The 23,624-nt window shown below is 47.5% G+C and overlaps 10 protein-coding genes across 10 annotated transcripts, besides 1 other annotated feature; 5 read left to right on the top strand and 5 right to left on the bottom strand.

The window, feature by feature from the left end:
* Nucleotides 1–1,652: 1,652 nt before the first annotated feature.
* UA08_00818 (hypothetical protein) lies at nucleotides 1,653–4,667 on the bottom strand (the record flags this gene model as incomplete). Its single annotated transcript, XM_020260666.1, has 1 exon — nucleotides 1,653–4,667. One exon carries the CDS (start codon nucleotides 4,665–4,667, stop codon nucleotides 1,653–1,655), a length of 3,015 nt encoding a protein of 1,004 aa, XP_020124641.1.
* Nucleotides 4,668–5,229: 562 nt separating this feature from the next.
* Nucleotides 5,230–6,186, top strand: UA08_00817 (hypothetical protein; the record flags this gene model as incomplete). Its single annotated transcript, XM_020260665.1, has 3 exons — nucleotides 5,230–5,313; nucleotides 5,374–5,500; nucleotides 5,555–6,186. The coding sequence occupies 3 exons, from the start codon at nucleotides 5,230–5,232 to the stop codon at nucleotides 6,184–6,186; spliced, it is 843 nt and encodes a 280-aa protein (XP_020124634.1).
* Nucleotides 6,187–6,372: 186 nt separating this feature from the next.
* Nucleotides 6,373–7,430, bottom strand: UA08_00816 (hypothetical protein; the record flags this gene model as incomplete). The annotated part of the gene is made up of 3 exons (XM_020260664.1): nucleotides 6,373–6,774; nucleotides 6,831–7,070; nucleotides 7,137–7,430. 3 exons carry the CDS (start codon nucleotides 7,428–7,430, stop codon nucleotides 6,373–6,375), a joined length of 936 nt encoding a protein of 311 aa, XP_020124633.1.
* Nucleotides 7,431–10,337: 2,907 nt separating this feature from the next.
* UA08_00815 (MICOS complex subunit mic10) lies at nucleotides 10,338–10,824 on the bottom strand (the record flags this gene model as incomplete). Its single annotated transcript, XM_020260663.1, has 3 exons — nucleotides 10,338–10,396; nucleotides 10,474–10,624; nucleotides 10,741–10,824. 3 exons carry the CDS (start codon nucleotides 10,822–10,824, stop codon nucleotides 10,338–10,340), a joined length of 294 nt encoding a protein of 97 aa, XP_020124636.1.
* Nucleotides 10,825–11,222: 398 nt separating this feature from the next.
* UA08_00814 (hypothetical protein) lies at nucleotides 11,223–15,863 on the top strand (the record flags this gene model as incomplete). The annotated part of the gene is made up of 5 exons (XM_020260662.1): nucleotides 11,223–11,237; nucleotides 11,333–12,163; nucleotides 12,216–13,868; nucleotides 13,905–14,506; nucleotides 14,615–15,863. The coding sequence occupies 5 exons, from the start codon at nucleotides 11,223–11,225 to the stop codon at nucleotides 15,861–15,863; spliced, it is 4,350 nt and encodes a 1,449-aa protein (XP_020124635.1).
* Nucleotides 15,864–16,645: 782 nt separating this feature from the next.
* Nucleotides 16,646–18,556, top strand: UA08_00813 (Uracil permease; the record flags this gene model as incomplete). Its single annotated transcript, XM_020260661.1, has 5 exons — nucleotides 16,646–16,742; nucleotides 16,803–16,873; nucleotides 16,934–17,170; nucleotides 17,224–17,257; nucleotides 17,313–18,556. 5 exons carry the CDS (start codon nucleotides 16,646–16,648, stop codon nucleotides 18,554–18,556), a joined length of 1,683 nt encoding a protein of 560 aa, XP_020124638.1.
* A 320-nt stretch (nucleotides 18,557–18,876) lies between these two features.
* Nucleotides 18,877–19,939, top strand: UA08_00812 (hypothetical protein; the record flags this gene model as incomplete). The annotated part of the gene is made up of 4 exons (XM_020260660.1): nucleotides 18,877–18,888; nucleotides 18,966–19,253; nucleotides 19,319–19,663; nucleotides 19,766–19,939. The coding sequence occupies 4 exons, from the start codon at nucleotides 18,877–18,879 to the stop codon at nucleotides 19,937–19,939; spliced, it is 819 nt and encodes a 272-aa protein (XP_020124637.1).
* Nucleotides 19,940–20,171: 232 nt separating this feature from the next.
* Nucleotides 20,172–21,117, bottom strand: UA08_00811 (hypothetical protein; the record flags this gene model as incomplete). Its single annotated transcript, XM_020260659.1, has 3 exons — nucleotides 20,172–20,512; nucleotides 20,563–20,618; nucleotides 20,690–21,117. The coding sequence occupies 3 exons, from the start codon at nucleotides 21,115–21,117 to the stop codon at nucleotides 20,172–20,174; spliced, it is 825 nt and encodes a 274-aa protein (XP_020124640.1).
* A 450-nt stretch (nucleotides 21,118–21,567) lies between these two features.
* UA08_00810 (hypothetical protein) lies at nucleotides 21,568–22,730 on the top strand (the record flags this gene model as incomplete). The annotated part of the gene is made up of 2 exons (XM_020260658.1): nucleotides 21,568–21,778; nucleotides 21,850–22,730. 2 exons carry the CDS (start codon nucleotides 21,568–21,570, stop codon nucleotides 22,728–22,730), a joined length of 1,092 nt encoding a protein of 363 aa, XP_020124639.1.
* A 98-nt stretch (nucleotides 22,731–22,828) lies between these two features.
* UA08_00809 (hypothetical protein) lies at nucleotides 22,829–23,492 on the bottom strand (the record flags this gene model as incomplete). The annotated part of the gene is made up of 2 exons (XM_020260656.1): nucleotides 22,829–22,867; nucleotides 23,013–23,492. The coding sequence occupies 2 exons, from the start codon at nucleotides 23,490–23,492 to the stop codon at nucleotides 22,829–22,831; spliced, it is 519 nt and encodes a 172-aa protein (XP_020124095.1).
* Nucleotides 23,493–23,585: 93 nt separating this feature from the next.
* Nucleotides 23,586–23,624: part of a repeat region (Identified by RepeatMasker using a combination of RepBase library and repeat library created with RepeatScout) that runs on past the window's edge.

Below are 23,624 nucleotides of genomic sequence, written 5' to 3'. Positions count from 1 at the left end.
GTTAGGAAAATCCTGCAATTAGGGCAAGCGGTGAACGTGACCTAGCCCACCGCTTCGGCCCAATTCAGGCTCATCCAGTTGACAGTTCCCGACCACGAAATAATATCAATCATTGACCCAAGGACTTCATTCAAACTTAACTCTCAGTATGGCTGATGCATCAAGGCCTGTCAGCGAATATTTCACCAAACGCTTGCCCAAAATAGAGGTGACTCAGCTTCAACTCCCTTATGCATTGACCAAACAACTGCTAATGATCAGGACTAAATTCAGCTCCACGCTCATCTCAGCGGTAGCATCACTAGAGGCTGTTTGCACGAAATCTGGCATCACAAAAAGGGCCAAGACGCGCGCTTTACGATTGAGGATCCATGGGTGCTCATGCCACCTGGGAAAGTCAATTATGGACTGGACATGTATGTACTCACCAAAGTAGCTTCAAGCATACAAGCCAATAGACTGAAAAAAAAAAAAAAAAAAAAAAAAAAAAAAAAAAAAAAAAAAAAAAAAAAAACCAAGATTCTTTGAGGTCTTCTCAAAATCCATTTATAATCTAGTGAATGATGTTGAAAGTATTAAATATGCAACAAAGTGCGTTCTGAACGACTTTCAAGATGATGGCGTGCGATATCTGGAACTGCGCACTACGCCGAGAGAGATTCGCAATAACCACGGAGAGGTAGAAATCTCGAAGGAAGAATATGTTGTAATAGTTTTGAGTGCTATCGAAGAGTTTAAGAGGCAGCCACAAACCACGATGTCTGTCTATCTCATCTTATCGATCGACAGAGGGAGAGACACCTCCGCTTCAGCAGAAGAAGTCGTCAACATCGCGCTCAAACATTGCAACCACAACCATAATAATTATAATTATAATGACTTGAATGTTTCAGAGAATTTGCAGCCATTGCCAGTCATAGTTGGCATAGACCTTTGCGGCAACCCCACAAAAGGCGACGTATCAATTTACCGCTCAGCGTTCAACAAGGCCAAAGCCGCTGGTCTCAAAACAACTCTGCACTTCGCAGAAACTATATACTCAACTTCAAACATGTCACAAGAGCTTGAAACGCTTTTTTCATTCTCACCAGACCGCTTGGGCCATGTTATCCATGTCCCAGACGCAATAAAACAGGAAATCGCGGCGAAAAAGATTGCCCTTGAATTGTGCATGTCATGCAATGTGCATGCAAAATTAATTCATGGAGGGTTTGAGGATCATCATTTTGGGTACTGGTGGAGCGAGACAGATTGTGCCGTTATATTATGTGTTAGTCTTTCTCCCTCGTTTTTCTTCATGCTTCTGACTGAAACATGCAGACCGACGACGTAGGATTCTTCTGCAGTCCAGTATCGCAGGAATATTACCTTGCATCAAAACATTTTGGTCTGGGCCGCGTAGACCTGATTGCGCTTTGTGAGAAGGGAGTTGAAAGTATTTTCAGTGGCGAGGGGGAAAAGTCTCGTTTACGAAGCTTGTTGGCTGAGTTTGCTCAGTTGGATGTTTAGGTGGGCTTTCTAGGTCTCTCTACATGTTGTGTATATATGCGTAATGAGCATGTATACACTAAAAATATGTCCATCAATCATAATCCTCACTACCTAGGTATCTAACATGAGTATCAAAAACATATAACTTACTAACAAACAAACTACCCCTGCCACCGAACTTTCCCCTGACGCAACACTTTCACCACACCCAGCGGCATCAACGCACGATCCACCGCCGAAAGACCGCCATACTTTTGCAGCATTCCACCACGATAAACCTCAGCTACCCAACTCCAATACGGAGTCATACCGATCCCCTCCACAACAATCCGATCCTGCTGCCGCTGCTCGTTCCAAGGCAAACCTCCTCTGCCTCTTCCTCTTCCCCTGCCTCTTCCAAATGTATTCCCGCTTCTGTTGTTATTCCCATCTGAAAACATGTAATGACTCAGACCCGAGTTTTGGCCAATTTCCGTCTCTTCAGGAACCTGGAGGAGGGTTTTGTAAGCTCCAAACAACGCCTTGCTGGTGGATTCAAGATTGGCTGTGTATTCCTCGAATGAGAAGAAAGCCTCTGGCGAATCTGCGTCATCATTCTTACCAAGAGACTTCTGCATGAAACTGCGACGATAGCTACTCCTGTTGACGTCGATACTTCCTTCCCGCCACTTCTTCTTTGCAGACTCATAGTCAGCTTCCTCCATAATATAGACCTTTTCCATGATCCGTTGCGGGGTTTGTGTGATATTCTCTCTCATTGAAAGGAAGTTGATGAAAGGATTGTGGAGCTCCAAGCCGCCGAGTTCGACGGGGAAAAAGAAGAAGCCATCGGGCAAATCACGAATGTCAAAACGATCAGCAATTACTCGACGTAGGTGATCCACCACACCGCCATTGCCCGAGGCCTTGGAAGTGGTATGCGCAAATACTTCTCGTTCAATTCGACTCAAGGTGTTGATTGCCATATCAATGTGTTCTCGACCGAATGCAATCGAGGGCTTGGCGAAGTTGTTGCTGAAGAATCGCGAGAAATAGCTGTTCCATGCTTGGACCCAGGTGAAAATACTTTTGCATGCGGATAGTTGATGCCGCAATTCCTCTATGTGAACGTCTACCTGTTCCTGATCAATGAGAAAGCGCCCTCGTCCTGCATCCAGCCTCAAGAACCCCCATCGAATATCACCTCGGGGCAACGGGTCAAACCCGTTATTTATGCCGAGGTATGTTTCTGCGTCGTCATCAGACTCGGAGAACTCTTCTTTCTCTTCTTCTTCTCCCATCTCTTCATCGCTAGAAGACGAATCAGAGACCTCCTGTCGTTGCCGTTTCCGATCGTGGAGGTTTATTAATGTTCCAATTCGAGCCGTGCCCGTCTTTTCTTCGTTGAACTCTAACCCAGTTACCGCAGTGAAATCAGTCATTGCCCTCCATGCTTTTCTGCACGTCTTTTCCTCCCCCCAAAACCAGAAGTCATCGTGAAGTCGGTAAAGAAAGGCGCCATCTGCCTGCTGGTTAACAGCGTAATCCATGCAGAAAAGGACCGCTTCCCCGAAAACATCAGAAAGACTGTGGCTGATGGGAATGCCTCTTCTTCGGATTCGCACTGAGGCTTCCGGTCCATCCTGGGCAAATCTCAAAGGGCATTCTAAGTACTTTTTGAAAATCCCTAGCCAGTCATCCGGAACGCCAAAGAATTGCAAAACCGCCAATAGAGTTCCATGAGGGAGCGACGGGCCAAACCATTTGAAGTCTGATCGTATAACAGTAAATTGCCCCCGAAGTCGATTATGAATGATTGACTCGGTTATTAGCAAGTGAAGCAGAGAATGCTTAGTCTCAATGGGTGACTTGCGCTTGTCTGGGCCTTCATTCACGCCGTCGTCATCATCATCGTCGTACCCTCTTTTGCCTTCAATCAGGGAGGCGGGGAGCTGACTCATGAAATAATCATCCTGGTACATCGATTTCCGGAGGTCATCAACTGTTAATGATTTGCTCACGTTTCCGACAAAAAAGTGTCGTCGATCAATGTCTGCTTTAGAAATAGGCTTCGTATTCGGCTTCCATGCAGGGGATCTAAGAAACTCGAAAAACACTTGTCGGAATTCAACTGACCACTTCAGACCAATGTAATGAAAAAGTAGGGTATCAATGAGATCCTCATCCGTGTAAACACGGTATTTACCATTCAACTGACGACGCATCTCTACGGGAATACCTTCGGCAGGCCAGTCCCAGCGATCCAGAGCAGCGAAACGCAAGTTCAACACGTCGGCGACTTCCTGAGCTACCTCATCGTTTCTCAAGAATTCCTTCAGAATCATAACCTTGTCTGAAGATAGCAAGTCGCTGGCTAGTAGTGATTTACTGATAATTTTTAGAAGACTAATGTCAAAGGAATTCCTGGCCTCGGATTTCATCATAGATCCAAAACTCTTGATTCTATCTCGAAGTTCTCGGAGAGCCTGTTGAGACAGTCTCGTCCGGTTGAAAAGCCTATTAAGGTACGTTTCTATACTCTGAGAATCCACGTCTGCTGGCGAAAATACCAAACGCTCCCAGGTATGGCGCTGCTGGTGCATTTCCGCACGGCCAATTTCTTCGAACGACGATCTATTCGACTTCGCCTCGTCGTCGCTGTCGTCAGCCGCAGTATGGCTCTTGACGACATTGGCCCTTCCATCTTTAAAATTCGACAGCCACTCGGCAACCATGCTACTGTAAAAAGTAGCATGTTCATACTTAACTGAGAGAAACTTCAGATCATTTTCAAGGGATGAAATCCATCTGCGCAAAACATCATCGGAAACGGAACTGTCATAATTACTTTGGAACAGGAAGCGCCGAATATTGATATCTCGGCTCCTTTCCCAATCCGATGTTGTGTAGAGGTCCGGCGAGATGGGAAGACGAGCTGCTGATGCCATTGGTGTTACATGGTCCAAATCGATATCATCCTCACGATCAAAGGCATCTTCTGCGCGGCCCGCTAGACGCGTTACGCCTTCTAGGAGAATTTGGACCTTGCGGCGAAGACCATCTGAATCATCAGCTGCATTGTTGGCGGCATGCAGGATTTCGGCTTTGCGCTGGTTGAAAAGAGTACGTTGTTTGGAGAGTTCTTCGAGTTTTGTGGAGCTGATTGATTTGAGGGTGAGAGGGAGGGCAGATGCCATTTTACTGGGGTATTTCTTTTATGAGAGAAGGTAGAACACTGGAAGGGAAAAAGAGGGAAAAAACAAAAAAAAAAAAAAAAACAAAAAAAAGCACAAAAAGTGGTTGCAGAATTTACCAATGATGTCCTCGTCGCGAGTGGAAGAAAGGGAGTCGGTTGGTTGGCGGGCCGCTTACTTAAATACTCGAATGCATGCCTGCCAAAATAGGCAGCCACGAGCAGAGGCCATGCATGACATCATTTGCATCCATTTTGGTAAGCTTTTTTTTTTTTTTTTTTTAATTTTCCTTCCTTCAAAATTCCCACAGCGGGCTCTGAATCGGGTTAGTTAAAGCATTCAATTCTTTTCTCTTGATAAATAATTAGGTTGGCGCCTGAATTAACGGGGACAGTCGACTCCAGCTCTAACTCTTTACTTACACAATGTGGTTGCGTGGGTGTGACTCACTCCACCATTCTTACCCAGGTGATGGGGATTGCCTAGGTATATATATATACATACACGCCCTCATATATCGCGATTGAACCGCCGAACTGGAACACACAATATTCACTAATCACAAATGGCGCAACCACCGACGATGCAGTCAACCCCGCGCGATGTGGCTTATATCGACACCACACAAGCCTATGACCAATGGGCCAATGTAAGCTGGAAGAAAATCACCTACAAATGATAAAGGACTTGATGCTAATGTTTCTTACAGGTTTACGACACGGATGGCAACTTCCTCCAAGCTCTCGACACTATCGAAATGCGTTCTCTACTTCCTGATTTCTGGACCCAAGTGAAAAAGGAGTACTTGCGAAGACAACAGCCAAGTCGTCGGCCATGTAAGCTGGTCGATATGGGTTGTGGCACGGGCCGGAATACTTTGCAACTTGTAGCTACCATTACATCAGAATCATCCACAATAGTATCTGAAGATGGACTGGGGGCAGTAGATGCTCAGATTATTGGGCTTGATGCCTCGAATGGTATGCTTGATGTGGCTCGGCAGAAAGTCCAGGATTTCCAGCGAAACACCGCAATCGCTGTAGACGTGAAGCTCGCCCCCTTCGACCTTCTCGATCAATCATCTCTGGATGCCGGAACCCTGGACCTTGTGAACAACACAGATGGAATGATATCTACTCTCGTTGCCGAGCATATTCCACTAGATATCTATTTTGCATCTGCCGCAGCCATTCTTCGGCCAGGTGCATGTTTCTTGATTACAAACATGCACGCTGAAATGGGCCAAATTAGTCAAGCCGGGTTTGTTGACTCCGCCACAGGCAGCAAAGTTCGCCCCTCGAGGAGTTATGCTCATTCTGTGACTCATTTGTTGGCCGAGGCTGCGAAAGCCGGTTTTGAAGTTGTGTCGTTACCGTCTACTACTAACACAGGCAGCAAGGGCGATGTCGAGGGTGTAATTGAGAGAACAGTGACGCAAGACATGGTCGAGAAGCTTGGGAAAAGGTCACTGAAGTATGTTGGTGTTACTGTTTGGTTGGGAGTTTGTCTGAGAAAGATCTGAGAAGAAGGGCGGTGAAAAAAAGGAGCTCCTGGGTATGGTTCTTGTTGGAAGGCGACTTTTTATCTGTAGTTTATCAATAGTGTTCATATATCATACATGTCTATTATAGTATATCCAAAAGTTCAACGCGGGTTAAATGATGATACCCAAAGAAAAAAAAAGGCCCTATGCGGGTCCCCTAAATGATCACGCAAAATACTTTCCAAAGAGCAGTTGTCGATGTCGCACAAGGTTCTCGTATTTCGACAATAGATGGGCCAGTCGGTTGTATTTCCATCCCAGGGTGTCATCCAATATGAGATACGTATATGCAAAGACGTTGGCATCGAACAATCCAGGCCGACTCCGGTTAAAAAAGTATTCCTCCGTTCCTAGCAGAGTAGAAAGAGCTTCGAATGCGTTATCTGCATCGGCCTCAAGATCATTAACGTTGATGTATTCTGAGTACTTGAGGAGTTCGTCCCGAGCTGCTTGTTGTAGTTGGACAGCGAGCGCTGCCTGCACGACAGATGAGGAGGTGGCAGCATCAACGTATCGTTTCCTAGCCACTTCATTAAAGTTGCGTTCGTTCAAGTATAGTTGGTGTAGCTATATCAACCTATGGTTAGTTATTGAGGCTTACGAAGCAAGAAAGTTATACTCACCCAAGCATTGCGTATTCGATGATCCAATAACGACGCATATACATCGAATCTGATATTGAGCTGCTGCTCTTCTTCGCAGTGAACTTGCTCAATGGCCCATTTTTGTAATTTATTGGAAGGGATCGGACTGATTGTCCCAGCGGGTAGGGCTGGGTAAAGGAAAGGCAGGGCGCCTGTAGGAGAAGCATGGTTGTTCGAGGGGACAAGATCAAAGTCTATGCCGACAAACTTTAGATAGGCCTGTTGAATAATACTCAAAGTATTAGAAATAAAATTTCTATATATCTCCTAGCACAAACTACTCACCTGCCATCTGAGACATTGCGGATTGAATGATGGCGCCCCTTTCGTTGCTTGCTCAGGATCAATAAAAACAAACAACCTATTCCGCTCAGAGGTTCCGCTTTTATGTACACTGCCGGGAACTTCTTCTGCTGGATATGACACTAGAGGAAAGCGATCGAAGACCCGTTTCACCGGCGCAGGCACGCCGAAGAGCTTCTGTGTTGACGGCGCGCTGGGAGATGCTGGTCGGGAGGGCTCCGGTCCTTGCTCATATCCGACCGGCGTAGGAGCGCTTTCGTGAGTATCCGAGGGCATGGGTAAAAGAGTCGCCTTTTTGTGCGTAGTAAAAGCAGGACAAGGAGCGAATAATTGCACTAAGGCTCTGTAGCGGAGGTAGACGAGTTTGTTGCTTGTTTGAAGACTGGCCGCATTAAATTATCTTTATTTAGACAGCGATCAATGGGGACGCAGCTCTGACCGCCTTCATTCATTGGCCACTAAGCGTCTCGGGAGCGTTTCCTGTTCCTATTGGTCAGCTAGCCTCGACCCCTCGGGCCCGGTCACGTTCTCTTGGCATTCCAAAAGCCTGCACCTTCCGCCTTCGGGGACCGCTGAATCCGATAAGATTTCGCTGGATTGTGTCTATTCAGCTTTGACTCTGCATTGCCTCCGGGAACACGACAAAATCGCACCGGCTTGCTTGTCAAGCTTCTTTCAAACAACTTGTCAACTGCTTTACTTACTCATTGCCCAGCCGAGCAGCTTTACAGCCGTGGTGCGGGGGTGATCGTGCGTTAGTCGATGTGTTCGGGCCCAATCGGTACGGGGTGATGACCTTTATCCGGAGAACTTAGTTATCTTATGGAATTGGGCAGAAGGCAATACTTCACAATACCATACTTGAGGCCTATCTTGCATGGATCAGTAAGCATATCATAACGATTATGCCTCTCGATGAAGAAGGAGCCAAGTGGTCATGGTAGGTTACAGCATCTCTGCGGAAATGCATGCATGGCGTTCTAATACCTTTGATGGATGATTAGTGAGCCATGTATCCGTGGGCACCGTTCGTCAAAATGTCAGCATTTCGACCGTCTCATGATGAAAGTCCCTAAAGCTGGACGCCCCCTAGCAAAATGCCCACACCCCAAAGGATCATGCAGCTGTGAGCGAGTATATGCGTTCATGGTGCGAATTCCAAAAGGTAGGCGCTGCGATCGATGGTGATACGTGGAGATTATTTCAATGATTCAAGCTTACCAGATCTTCATGCTAGGATCAACTTGCTTGTGTAGACCGTTATATCAGGTTCCAGCCAGTTCGACAGAGGCTTCTTCGCTTCCCGGCAATTCTGCGACATCGTCAATAGCATCGACGCCCGCTTCTGTGGGGAGAATTCAAAAACAATCGCGAAAGCCGAGCAATTTTCAATCTCCTTCGGATAATGTTATCAAAGCATTGGATTTGGAACTCATGCGAACGGATTTCAATAAAGACATTCGCTTACCAAGACAACCAACTGAACCAAACTACAACTCAATCCCGGGACGCGCGGATCCAGCAATGTTACATGATCGGGCTCAAGGATTAAGGAGAAAACCGGCCCCGGAGACAATCCTCGGAGCCTGTTGTAATGGGGAGTCGGAGTCGGTTACTCCTCCAGCGCCGCAACAACGTTCTTGTTGCGGAGGTCCTCCCGCTTCCAAAGACGTAAACAGCCAAAATGCAACAGTACCAGGAACTGCTTTCAACCCAACATGGACAGCACTTAATAGCCCTAATCCACTTCCATGGAGCGATCATTTGACAAATAGCAACTACGCCTTTGGAAACAATACATATACTGCTATAAACCAAAAGGCATTATCACCTTATAAAAACGAACCACAGTCGAGTCAGCCCATGCTCCCTCGAGCTTTTCAAACTATGAATTTGGGTTATCAAGGTAACATTGGTACTTCCTCCATGGATCAGTTCATCTCCAATTCATCATCTACATATTCTTTCGACATGTCGTTTCCGTTCGTCAACGAAAACAATCACGATTGTTCGTGTGGGGATGGTTGTCAATGCTTGGGATGTGCTAGTCATCCTTTCAATGAAACAACACGACAGCATGTGCAAGAAATGGGCTACATGATGGCCGTGAAGCAGGATGACGATAAATCTGCTACCTCGAGCCCTTTCACTGGGGCTAAGAGTCCGCTAGCCTTGGAAGCCTCTACCCAAAACTTTCCACTGTCGCCAAATACGGGTCAATCTCTTACGGACGATACTTCTTTGCTTCCAAGTCTCGACAACACGCTGGGCTCGCCTAATTTCGCATCAGATCAGTTCATGCAGCCGTCCGAATATTATACTTTAGAGTACCCTGTTGGATTTAACGTATGTTCAGACACAACAGGGACTTGTCAGTGCGGTATTGACTGCAGTTGCGTGGGATGCATCACACACAGTGGCCATGACGGAATCACTCTAGATTCAATACCCACAGAAAGCCAACGTGTGTTTCCAGCGAGTAATGGGGTTGCATCGCAGGATTTTCGGGAATATTTTCAACCGACCACAGACATACCCCGTTCGATGGATCAATATTCTCCCTCGGCTCTGAGCCCACCAGTTGTTGAAGCACCTCTCGTTTAGACCCCGCTGTTTAAAAATTGTATGATTTGATGATGATAATGACGACGACCATGACCATGTATACCCTCGACACTCTATTCATTCTATTCTCTTGGACTTTCTTGATTCTTTTCTAAAGGATGGGATGTTCTACCAAAATCTAGCAACTGCCAGTCATACATTTCTCAAGTTAGCTATCGGGAGGACTTTATTTTAGACAATCAAAAGATTCACCCCTCCCAATAATTCTACGCTCTTGCGGTATAATGTTTCCATCCACACAGCTGATAAAACCACGAAAATAGATATGCATTGACAAAGGAAAGAAAGCATACTTCATCAAAGATCGAGCTTGTGTTGTGAACGAAGAATAAAACATAAAATGGCCTGCTTCATCGACCTTCTTGGTCACTTGCCCATGTTCTCCTGTACATATAGTGTACATGGATCGAGAAAAAAGAAGAGTTGTCCAATATCTATTGCTGTATAACGTATGACTTCTCTTGGACAGAAAATATCAGGATTTTAAGATCCATTCCCTCCGATATCCTGTAGGACTAATTCTCCACATATCAAGGACACTTTTTCCCACCGGGTATCTCATGACCTGGACTGACGCACAGCATTTGTAACTGGACTATCGCCTCGTCGGAAGCCGGCTATATCTCGTTAAGAAGAATCAATCAGTATATTGTCATTTTCACTATCCTCTCCTTTGTTTACTTGGATCACTCACAATCGGCTTCTTCATAAGCGCGACCAGCGCCAAAACCAAGACCAACCCAGGCAGGCCAAGCCCTTCGCTTGAAGAGGAGAACTGAAAGAACAACACCGAATCCAAGGCCGATTGAAGAGCGAACAATCACGGACGAGATGGCACGGTCCCACTGATCAAGTAATGGAGTTAGTTGTGTCTGACAATAAAGAAATTGGGAACGCCCCAGCACAGGCATAGAAATAACGTATTATTTCGTATTCCAGCTACGAATCGACTTGAACTTACCTTCTCATTGAGAAGAGCCTCGCTCACGGGCTTGGTTGAGCGCGCAACCGGGATTGTCGGCTTGGACTCGCTAGACTCGGCCATTGCGACGGGGGATCTATGAGATATGTCAGACAATTATAATCCAAGACAGCTTTGAGCGCCACGGGAGCTATAACTGACATATGAGGGGAATATGTGCGGAGCGGAAAGTCGATAGATGTTGAAGTGCAAACAACGTTTACGGCGGCCAAGGTCGGTCGTAAGGGCAGAGAGCTCCTTCGGAAAAACTAGGCTCGGCTTAGTTCCTGCCTAAAGGCTAAGGCTAGCACTGTCGTCATTTTCGTTGCCAGGATTGGCTGGATATGCTGCACTAGTCCTGATACGGAAAGGCGCATTTTTTCTGATATTACTATCGATAAACTTGAACATCAAACGAATAAATTTATTTTGATGATCAACTTTCATTGCTCCATCAGCAGCAGCCTTGCTTCTTCGCTGCCATGGCTCCTATCAGAGTATGTGTTAATTTTCCCCTGTTTGTTTGTGCATCTGTTATTGCATGGGTAATTTACAGGGTCCAAGACTAATCAGACCAAAAAAAATATTGTAGGCTGTTGGCCCGTCGCAAGAAGCGCTGTTGAAATTAGAGAAAAGCACAGAAAATACCGATTTTCAACTCGCCGCGGCAGCACAAATTCTCAAGCTAGATTTATCCGATAATGCTCTGCTATTGCCCGACTGCGACTCCCGTGAAGTGATAAACCGGCCGGCTCCCAAAGAAGAATGGGTGCTCCGATGGCTGCTCAAAAGATTCAAGATCGACACATATAGGATACAACCTCGTTCCTTTATTCTATTACAAAAGCTCCTACAGCGCATTTCGAGACGAGCAATCGCGACTACATTTGTGGAATACAAATTCGCGCATTTATTGAAGGATATTGTGGACGATCTGGATAATGCTGTTTTCAAATCGCTTCGAGATGGCACGGGTCGAATCCTGTCTGGGTCTGAGACGAGGGAAACTGTCGACGGATCTCCGGTTCAGTCAAAAAAATCAAAGAAACGCAAGAGGGGAAATGAAGATGTTGGTGGTGGTGAAGACGTAGAAATGTATGATGTGGGAGAGACCGACTCCGCCGTTACTGCTTATGTTCGATTTTTGGACGCTCTCTATTCCCTCATGAGCTTGGTAGATGATCAAGACAACCGTGGGAACGTATCGCATTTTCATCTTCAACAATCACTACGGCTGGATCCTGCATTTGTTGCGCAGATACTTGGCAGGTTGCTAAGGCTATCTGCAGGGTTAATAGTCAGGTTTACACAAGAAAAACGAAGTGACCAGTTACTACAGCTGTTGAAGACTACTACGGCTTGTTTCGGTCTCTGGGATCTCAAAAAATCTGGTATCAATGGTGTTGAGAAGAATTCTATCAACGTGAGTTACACACCCTTTATGACACAGCAGTATGTAGAACTGAATTTTTTAGACTGCATTCGCCGAATCCTGCTTTCTTGAAGCGCTGAGGCTCTACCACATTGTGCTTTGCACCGGAATCGTCAGTGATGATGTTAGTTTCATTACGAATTCTATTGAAAAGCTTATTGCTCTCCATGTCGTCCTCCCAGCACGAAGCACATTTATGGATTCCGGCGGATCTGGAATAGATTACTCAAAAGTTGAGGACCCTGACTGGAGCGCCGTGCAGCCCGTTACTTCCAGTTTCAGGCCACTCTTTGAAGACCAGTCAGGAGTGGATATTAGTTGCAATGGAATGCATGTTGGCAAAGAAGACTCCTGTGTCTTCGCGGCAACTTGGCAGGCGGCTGAACTCATTCCGACTTTTTACAATATTGTTGCCAGATCGGTGCCGAGAGATTCATTTCGTCGTCAGAATACAGAAGCATCGTGGCTTGAGACAGTCTTCGTGGCACTCGCGGAGCTGGCTTACTCAAGCACTCGGCAATTGAGCGACAATGCCTCTGGATTCATACCCTTACTAGAACAGCTGTTTATTGTTGTGCGTGCTCGGAAAATCTATCTATCTCTTCACACATTTCTGACTCATGCTGCCTACACGGGACTGCTGAAAGGGAAAGAAAAGCCAGAAGAAGTGCGATGGAGTTTGACAACACTACTAATTGACCTCGGAGTCGATATTTTCCTACCTAATTCGGGATTCAAAGATTCCGGCCGTCTCTTGGAGGCCCTTTTCCAGTCACTTCAGCATATTCGGAGTGACAGCGCAGATAAGGAAACATTTCAAACCGTCAAGGAGAAAGTAGTCGTGCCTTTACTTCGGGCTTTTGCTGCCGCGCGAGATCTCTCAACTTTTGTTGGGTTGTGGCATGAACAATTGAGGCAGATCGAAGCTGTCCGCAAATCTGGGTCCTCAATATTCCTTCTAGGCGCGTACTCAGTGTGGGAAGACGATGATCTAGCCACCGCATACCGCGAAGCAATCAAAACCACGTTGAGCGATAGCCACTTGAAAGCACAGATCGAAATGGCCATACCTACAATAATAACTGGTCCGGGTCTTATTTCACCTTCCCCAGAGTCTTACGCCCACTTCATCATTTTGGAAGCCGGTTCTCGTGCTTGGGGGCATAACGGGCTTCCAGGGCTACGCATCGACTTGGTCACAAGTCTTGTGGAAGCAACCAACAAATCAATCTCCAATCGTGCTGAAAAAATGCACTGGTCTTGGCGTCTATGGAGACTCACGAGAAATCTTATCCCAATTAGCCTGAAGACACCTCTTAACACGCCCAATGATCTTGCAAAGAAATTCGAACAAACGGCGCTGCAAGTATTGAGAATGGATAACATAATTTCAAGACGTGGGATAAAAGTGAACTCGAACACCTGGCGTGAAGCGTTCGAAGCTTGTCGGTTCTTATTACAAACAACTAAAGATTTACATCATGACGCTACTTCTCAGTTGCAATCCACACTCTCCAGCTTCCTGCAAAGCATCTGTTCGTTATTAGATTCTCTCTCGGAGGAGAAACTTTCAAACTGGAATGGCCGGGTCCAAGATCTTGATACACTTTCTCAGCTGGGCATTGCCTACGTGCAGTGTGTGCTAGAGTTCCCGCATCTGTGGGCTACACTCACTTCTGAGAATGTGAAGCAGTATGTAAGTTATCTGTCAGTTCTTGCTCAACCGATAGAGCTTCATTCAGAGAGTGCAACTATTACTGCCACTACGTCTGTTTCATTTGAGAACTTATGGTCCGTTTTTACATCTTACGATTATCTCGTCGAAAACCCAGCATTGGCTTCGGGGATAGCGCAGGCTATTTGTGGGCTACTCGTGGACAGCGAGCGACGCCGTTTCCTCCTTCAATACTTACCCTGCATCCCTGTTCGTCTCAGCGACGTGCCCGGGTTCAAGGACATGATGAAGGCGATTATGGTGGAAGACGGCTGCCCTGCAGAAGGCGTCATTCACGCGATATCACTGATAAACGGGTGGTGTCAGGAAGATTGGCAACATGTTGAGTCAGAGCTCATGTTCAAATGGATCACCTCCAACATACCATTGCAAGGATCAGTCGCAGACATGCGCACAATCGAATCCTTCCGGTCGTTGGTTAACACAGTGTTCGAAAGCGAATACAACGCTTGCAGACCCGCAGGCAACATACAGAAGCTCTTGAGACGAATTTATAAGCTTGCTACTGGTCGAATCTCGACAGCAACGACCGAGTTGGGATCGGGCAATGCTTCTTCTGCTTCCTCTCTTACACCCGTTTTTGTGGGGGCTTGTTTACGGTTTGTGTGGGAGCATCGCGAAGAGTTGGACGATACGAAAGTGTCGGCAAAAGATGTCAGGCGTCAGAGAGATAAAATTTTTAAATTATTACTGCACAGTCTTGATAGATGCAATGCGCTCTTGCAGCAGCATGGGCCCGATCATACCAAAGTGACCATTTCGTTAGCTACGACACTCCAGGTTCTAGGGGTGTTTGACGACCTTGCGCCAGCGGATGATCAGCGTTTGGCTTTGATTGGAGAGGACGCCTCTTCAGACGCGAGCCTTTGGGTTCAAAAGATTACTCGGCGTCGGATAATCACTCGATCAGCTGCCAGTGACGAACAAGGCGTAGGATTCAACGATTCAAGGTTACTTGAAGGTGTTGACTTACAGCGGATGCAAGCGTCCGAACAGCAGTACTTTGCACGCTCAGCAACGGCAAAAGTAAAAAACATGAGCAACACAGAGCGAATTGGAACGATTCATTCACTGAAAAACGAGGGCTTCGAGGGACCATCCGGAGCAAGCCGGTTGCTTCTGGTTGGACTAGCGGTGTCAGTGGTGGATGAAATAACGGAGAAAGACAGCACGGAGGCGCGAGAAGTCTCTTCTCTGTGCACAGCGGTTACTCAAGTGTTGCAAAGTAGCAGAGAAATCGAGCACTTCTCTCTCGCGGCGGAGTGTTTAGATATAATACTCCGCTTGCATCCTCGAGGAGTGAGCCAATTCAATATTGACAATTTCCTTGCCGCAGTGTCGATCACGATGTCTAGATTCTTCTTGGCGACAGAAGAGAGGGAGGCTTCCTTATCACCTGAATTCGCAAGCACGCGTCTGTGTCGCCTGCTCGGTACGGTAATAGGGCTTTATCGACAGCAACTTGGTGGTCGATTCCACATCCTCATTCCGGCCTTGCAGTGTCTTCTCAAGGCGTTGTTTTTCGCTCCTACTGCTAGTCAGAATCACAGCAGCAAGAGGCCCCGTGGCAATGGTCGTAGCAGTAGCAGCGTGAGCAATGCCGTGCTATTCACGCGACTGCTAACATCCCTCTGCGACCCAACGCTGTCCGCCGTGTCGCGACCGGGTCGTCCTGGACACGGACACGACGGCCTCATCGACCAGACCAAAAAGGCCAAGGTGATCTCCGGGCAGCATGCGCGCATCCTCATCCAGAGCTACGCGCACAACATGCTGCAGGTGCCGCTCAAGCCAGAAATAAAAAACGCGCTGGCGCCGGGCCTGTATGCAGTGCTGGATGCGATGCCGACGGAGAGCAAGCGGGCGCTGAATGCCAGCCTGGATGTGTCGGCGAGGGCGATTTTCAAGACGCTGCATGAGGACTACGTGCGGTTTGGGAAGTGGAACAGCCGGTAGTACTCGAACAGGACTAGTGTGATAATGAATGTCAATAATCGAATAAATACAGTTAATACGCTAATACACTAGAAAGCTGAATTTATAGTGAAAATTTCCACACAAAATACGGTAACAAATAATTACTCGATCAGATCGAGTCAGCTATCAGCGCCTATCAGCGCGCGGCTTTTAGCGCTGCAATTCTTATCTTGGGGTCTGCTTTCCTCTTTCGGCCGCCGCTTGCGGTCGCTGTTTGGCATTACGTCGACGTCTCTTTTACAGTGCTGGATATAGCGAGGGTATACAGAGCATAGCACGCGTGTATCCTCCTACAGACTGCAAAGTTGCAAAGTCAATCGACGCACATGCAAAAAAGCAGCAAATTCTGTAAATAGCATGTGGAACGATGATCAACGTCATGATAAGCAGCGGCCCCGGATTTCTTGATTAGCTAAAGCTAGCGCAGTCATTGGCTGTCTCTCTTATCGATCGGGGTCTAGTGTGCAGTAGACGATCCTTCGATTGTTGCCCTTTAGGGGTCCGAGTGGAAGTTTTCACTATTTAAGTCTGCGTGTCTGTCCTTCTTTCCCATACCGGATCCATCCTGCCATACTGGTTCCAAGCTTGATGCCAATGGATCGCTGATTCTGTGCGAAGTCATACACTCCGTCTGCCGGCGTATAGTTTGTATTGCAAGCCAGCTTTCTTTCTCATTGATCTTTGACTCGGCTTGTTTCTTGTTCTGTTTTGCATCTCCTTGATATACAAACATAAACATCTATATATACACCATACAGAACATGGCGGTCCGGCACTATATCGACAAGCTGGCCGTGTCCAGCGAGCCGGGCCTCACCAATGCCCAGCTCATGCTGACCAACCACGACTTGCAGCCTGGTGAGTGCATTCCGAGGTTTCTCCTGCGAGAAGGACGATTTACTGAAACATAATCTCTAGTCGATCCCGGCCGCCGAAGATGGGGGTGGTGGAATTTTGTCGCTTTCTGGATTGCCGATGCCGCCAATATCGTACGTTCTCTCACCCAATACCTCCGTACTTCCCTCTAGAGAAAAAGCTAATTCTCGCAGAACACATGGATGATTGCCTCCTCGTTCATCGTCTCGTCCTCAAACCCCAACCAAATCGCCCTGTCCTGGTGGCAAGCGTGGATCTGTGTCTGGGTGGGATATTTTATTTCGGCCGTCTTGATCTGTGCTACCGGTCGCATTGGCGCTCAGTACCACATCTCATTTCCTGTGGTGTCGAGAGCATCGTTTGGGATTTGGGGCTCGTTATGGCCCGTTTTCAATCGAGCTGCTATGGCAGTAAGTATTTATATGGCTGCAGGGGAAGAAATCCGGTGCTAATGCACATCTAGTGCGTCTGGTATGGGGTTCAGGGTTGGATTGGAGGTATTTCCTTGTCCTACTTTCTTCAGTTCTATGAAATAAATACTAAATTTTACAGGTGAATGCGTCACCGTCATGATCGAGGCCATCTGGCCCAGCTATGCCAACATCCCCAACACCATCGTCGCCTCCGGAACCACGACCCAAGCCTTCGTCAGCTTTTTCCTCTTCTGGCTCTGCAGTCTGCCAGCAATCTGGTTCCCAGTCCATCAGATCCGCCACCTGTTCACCGTCAAGGCAGTATATACCCCCATCGCCATGATTGCCTTTTTCGCCTGGGCCATCCACCGTGCTCACGGAATCGGCCCCATCATGAACCAGCCCACCACTCTTCATGGCAGCGACCTCGCCTGGGCCGTGATCAAGGGCATCATGTCCTCAATCGCCAACTTTGCAACCCTCATAGTCAATGACCCGGATTTCTCCCGTTTCGCAAAGACCAGAGACAGCGCCCTGTGGTCCCAGCTAATCTCCATCCCCATTGCGTTCGCAATCACCTCCTTCATCGGAATCATTGCTTCGTCGTCCTCCACCGTCCTCTACGGTGAAACCATCTGGAGCCCGCTTGAACTGCTAGGCCGATTCCTCGAAGGCGCGAGCTCCGGTGAACGTTTTGGCGTTTTCGTTATTGCTCTAGGTTTTACGCTCGCCCAACTAGGCACCAATATCGCCGCCAACTCGGTCTCAGCAGGTACTGATATGACCGCTCTCCTACCTCGATTCATCAACATTCGCCGCGGAGGCTACATCTGTGCAGCTGTTGGTTTGGCCATGTGTCCGTGGAAACTGGCCGATTCGTCCAATAACTTCACCACCTACCTCTCAGCGTACGCTGTGTTCCTCTCATCTATTGCTGCCGTCATCATCACCGATTACTACTTTGTGCGCAAGGGGTATCTGGAAGTTCGCGAACTGTACAGCGCCCGCAAGCGCTCGCCGTACTATTTTACATACGGGTTTTCATGGCGTGCGTTCGCAGCATATATTTCTGGTATTTTGATTAATATTGTCGGTTTTGCGGGCGCCTGTGGTGCCACCGTGCCCATTGGGGCGCAGTACATCTACAATGTGGATTATATCGCTGGTTTCGTGGTATCTGCTGTGGTGTACTATCTGCTTTGTCGCCTATTCCCTATTCCCGCGACGAGCCCGACGTGGAATGAAATCGATGTGGATGTTGATCATCTCACCGTGGCGTATGGGCAGGAAGTGGTTAATGATGAGGAAGCCAGAAGTATTCCGGAAGAGGAAACTTTGGCGTATAATAAGAAGGATAAGAGTCAGGGATACGCTACATTTTGATACCTTATACCCCGTTTTTGTCCCTGTCCTCGATGAATATTGTTTCTGTCGATAGACTTTATTTTCGTTGTCCTTTATACATACATACTTTCTAGACTCTTTCGAGTATATGCAATTCAATCTGTAGGGTTCGACATTGTCTTGACCCAGCATCGTGAATATTCCGAACTAAATTGATTCCAAAGTCCAAGTAGAAGGTAGGAAATGAGAGATAGAAGGGCCTGCTGTGAACATCGTGGTTCCAGACTTCAGCTATTAGGGTTTGCTACTGCGTCATGTGACCAAACAGCAGGTATCAGTCGACGTCTGCCTTGCCAATAATGAAATATCATGTTTATTGTCTCAGAGAACTCTTTTACTAAAGTCCGCAGTATACTTAATCGTCACTAATCCATCAACAAATCAACAGACCATTCCAGAACCAATCAACACCAAAATCCTCCTCATATCAGAAACACACGGCCAACCACCACTCTCAAACTCCATCACCGAACACATCGACGTAGCCATTCATTGCGGCGACCTCACCAACGAATCCAAAATCGAAGAGTTTCAAAATATGCTGCGCTACATCCGAGAAGATCTTCCTCAAACAGATCTCAAACTTGTAATTGCCGGCAACCATGACTTTACATTGGATATCCCCGCGTTTAAAAATATAGTTGCTAACGCCAGACCGGTTTTGGAACCGGAACTAGTTCGCAGAAGGTATGGAAACTATGGGGAAGTTAAGGGGTTCTTCACTTTTCTAGAAATTCACAGGCAGGCAATGGTGATGCCGATGACAATATATTTCTTTTAGACGAAGAAGGGACATATGAATTTCAGCTCCGAAACGGCGCTTTGTTGCGTGTCTATGCAAGCCCCTTCACTCCCTCGTTGAGCGGCGACTGGGGCTTCCAATATCACCTCAATCAAGGTCACACGTTTGATATACCGGACAATGTCGATGTGGTGATCACCCATGGACCCCCGCGGGGCATTCTCGATTACAGCGCGAACTCGAGCAGTAGAGCCGGCTGTCCGGATCTGTTTCGTGCTGTTGCTCGTGTTCAGCCGAAACTGCACTGTTTCGGGCATATTCATGAAGGTTGGGGAGCGAAATTGGTGAGTCGGAGGAAGACGGAGAACGGAACTATGGCGCCTTGTCATTGAACTCATATTGATAATTCGAGGTCTACGGTCTTGGGTAATATTGACCTACTGGAGAGGGCGCGACAAGATCGGCGGACAGGTGATTTGGTTTACTTTTCTGCTGATGCCCCTGGCCTGAATCGACAAGAGCAGATGTTGTTTGTGAATGCTGCGCTTCAGGGGGAGACTGGAATTGGCCAAATACCGTGGCTCGTCAGTGTGAAACTCCCCTGTGCACAGATAGATTGAATACATATTCTCATATAGACGTCATAATATTGTCCGATTAACAATAGCAATATACTACCTATCTAGGTCAATTTCTATTCACTTATTATATATCTAAAATACACTGAAGGATCTATAACCTTGATCAAATGCGTGCCATCCCGAAAGCCATAATTTTTTCTGGTAGATCCATGAATCGGCTCAATATAATGCAAAATCCAATTTCAAAGTCAACTGTGACGTGACTACCGTTTTAGGTATCTTTCTTTTCTTTCGCCAGTTCTTCTTCGGCCTTCAATTTCTGCCTAATCTGCAGCACGGCTCGTTCCACTTCAATCACTATTCCGGGAGTTTGTAGGATCTTGCCGAGCTCTTGGCCATCTTCCGTCGCCAGGAGTAATCGTTCTGCTTCTTCTTTTGCTGGCGAGGATGATCTCTCATTATTTATTTCCTCCTTATTAGAACTAGCACTATCAGTAGGGACTTTGGCTTTCAGCAATCGGCTAGAGTAGAAGGCTTCGAGTTCGGGGAATGCGTGGAGATTAATCAGGTTGAGGTCGAGGAGATGGATCAGATGTTTGGAGCCGCTCCAAGCTGAGATATGAATCAGCGAGTGAAGAACACGCTTGAAATGCCACACTCACCTCGCCAATGCGACCAGGCTCGGTATATCAGATAGAAAAAGGGAATATTAGGCACTCTAGCAGGATAGAAATTTCGTCAGTACACTCTTATTTCACGGTTCATGTGTACGTATAAATGGAGACATACAATGGAATAATCGCAACAGGTGCAGTAAGAGGCGAAAGGCCCAAACACCACCACATCTTATTCCGATGAAATTCCTGCCGCTCAGTGCCCAACTTCCTCAAGACACCGAGCACATTCTCTGCCTTGATCGCGTTTCCCGGAAACATCACATCAATCTTCTCCTGCTTTTGCGCCTCTTGAATCTCGCGACTCACGTTCAGCGGCGGGATGCTTTTCAATCCCCATTCCTCATACGGGATTCGTTGCAAGATGACTTGTCCGTACGCGACAAGGCGCTTCTTCCAGCCCTTCTCGGCGCGCTCCCAGCTGGCCCATGTATCGGCAGCCTTGTTTGTGACGCGGTCGAGGTATCCGGTTTTGAGTGTTTTTGGTGCGCGGCAGTATATAAAGGCTCGTCTGGTTGAGATGGGGACGAGGAAGAAGCGCATTGTTATGCAGCGGTGGTCGACTCTCTCGACCTCGGGCCTATGGCAACAAGAAAATCAATGAAGGAACTGCATATTTCATTTATGAGAAAGAGAAGGCAATTGGATAATCTCTTCTCGTTGATAAAAGATGAAGATCAACTTGGTTGGCACATGTGTTCAAGACGTCATACCACTGGCTCAGCTCCCGGCGGGCTCACCCTCAGGCACCAACCAAAAATGCCTTAGCTTAATGCAGCCTTAAGTTGCAGGCGTCGTCATTCCGCGGCACTTCCGGGTGGAATATTTACATGCGTCTTACGACTTTCCCCAACCGATTGTGAATTCACAATCCACATCTTGCTATTCCAGAGGAGCGTTCGTTTTGATTTTTTGCTTTTGGGCCAGGAATAGCTCCATTCGTTACCCCCGCGGTGGCCCGCTCAGCGTGCCTTTCGCTTTTCGTTGCATGCAATGGCCCAGGTTGCGCGAGACTCTTACTTTGTCCCGCCAATTGCCAATAACTCCTCTATAGGCGTCTCGCTGGAAGCTGATGCTCACGCCCCATCAGCGTCTTATATCGATGTCCCCGAAACGAGTCATACACAGTCTTCTCGTCCGCTAACATCGGGGACAAATGGATCTGCATCGCAGACTTGGTCGTACCCCGTCCGGACTCTACCTGGTACGCTGGAGAAAATATCCCATTGACATTGAAATAGCGACATAATACTGATGCATATATCCTACATTTAGGTTGGGTGAGATCCCTCGTCGTTCCCGAAGACGAGCCTGATGCCTCAACAAGACTTTTACCAGCCGAGATAAACGACGCATTGATAGCACAGCACAACCACTCCCCGCACGAGACATCGAAACAGGACCGCAACAAAATCCTCAAACTCGAATCAGATGGACTAGTTTCGACGGCCACAGAGACACGCCAATCGCGCTGGAAACTTTTCACTCAGTCAGCTGCCTACGCTCGTACCGAAGCCGGCATAGAAGAGAAACAAGTTTCGTTCGATTGGCTAAATGATAATCTGGGTGACTATTCTCAACCCTGGAATGCTAGCAACGATGTTTCGGATGCAGAACTTGGCTGGACTCCACGGCGTCGAAGCTTCATTGAGCGTCTGCAAAGGCAGTTGTTACGCAGTCCGATCGTACCGCTGATCCTGCGGCTCACAGTCTGGATATTCTCTGTGTGTGCCCTTGCACTTGGTGGGTCACTCCACTACTTGTCGGGTAAGCTTCATCGAAATCAGGGTCCGTCGCCGGACATGGCTATCATTGTTGATGCGGTGGCCTTGGTTTATTTGGTGTACATCACCTATGATGAGTATGCTAGCAAGCCGTTGGGTCTTCGCTCCCCGAAAGCGAAAGTGAGGCTGATTTTGCTGGATTTATTTTTCATCGTCTTTGATTCGGCCAATTTAAGTCTTGCCTTTGAGTCTTTGAGTGATGTAACAGGCTCTTGCACGAATGCTGTCATCAACGACGAACCGGATGAGAGGAGTGATGTATTGTGTGTTCGACAAAAGGCACTTGCCTCAGTCCTCCTTGTGGCATTGATTGCGTGGCTGCTGACTTTTGTTGTCAGTGTGTTCCGGTTGGTAGAAAGGGTTGCGAAGTGAAGGAAAACTACTATTTGCATCGTCGGTTTTGAAGATTTCTTTCTGCTTTGATTTAGCGTGGCGTTGAGGGGATGACATACGGCTACATGAATCAGCATCTAATTGGTTTTGGTTTCATCTTCTAATCTGTCTACATCCTGCAATTACTTTGGTAATATACAATGGATGCATTGCTCTTTTGTTATACGGGAACGATTGCGTTAACACATGAATCACCGGCCCATCATATCCATATATGGGATCCTGATCAAACCACCCTAGCTGCGAAATCCGCTCTCTAACCTCTTCCTCGTCCTCACTCCCCGCGCCATAGCACATGTCCCTCTCCTTACCCTTGGGATACGAACCAACCATGGAAAACCCAGCAGTACTACTAGTAGCACCGCTTTGATCCTCCAATAAGCGATGTGCCACGCCCGCCGGCACGATGATCACATCCCCCGCTTCAACCACAGGCTCGACACGATGTGGATTCTCCTCCCCGCCGAAGCAGAGACGTGCGCGTCCCGAGACGACACTCAGGACCTCGTGGGTCGTTGAATGGAAGTGGCTTTGTGTGTACATTGTATACTGCCACTGGGGCACGACAACGTCCATGCGTTTCAGGAGAGCAGAGACATGGGATGCAGAGCAGACGTCCCTCTTGAAGACGGCGCGGTAGATGAGCAGAGGCTTGTCTTGAATGGATGTGTTGGGGGCTGCGTGCCATGGGGGGATGAAGTGCTGAGACACTTTGATGGAGGATGGCGGATTGATTGACATGCTGTACACCACTTTAGGTAGTTATGTATTCGCGGTCTGTGGAACATTACAATCTTCTGTGTGTTTATATGCATAACGGGGTTGTGAAAACGTTAACGTAACCGGTAAGCCACCCGGCCATGTAAGCGACCC

Source organism: Talaromyces atroroseus (assembly GCF_001907595.1).
Source record: "Talaromyces atroroseus strain IBT 11181 chromosome Unknown scaffold_0, whole genome shotgun sequence".
NCBI lineage: Eukaryota > Fungi > Ascomycota > Eurotiomycetes > Eurotiales > Trichocomaceae > Talaromyces > Talaromyces atroroseus.
The sequence above is the reverse complement of the archived record's forward strand: the minus strand, read 5'-3'. Positions and strand labels throughout refer to the sequence as shown.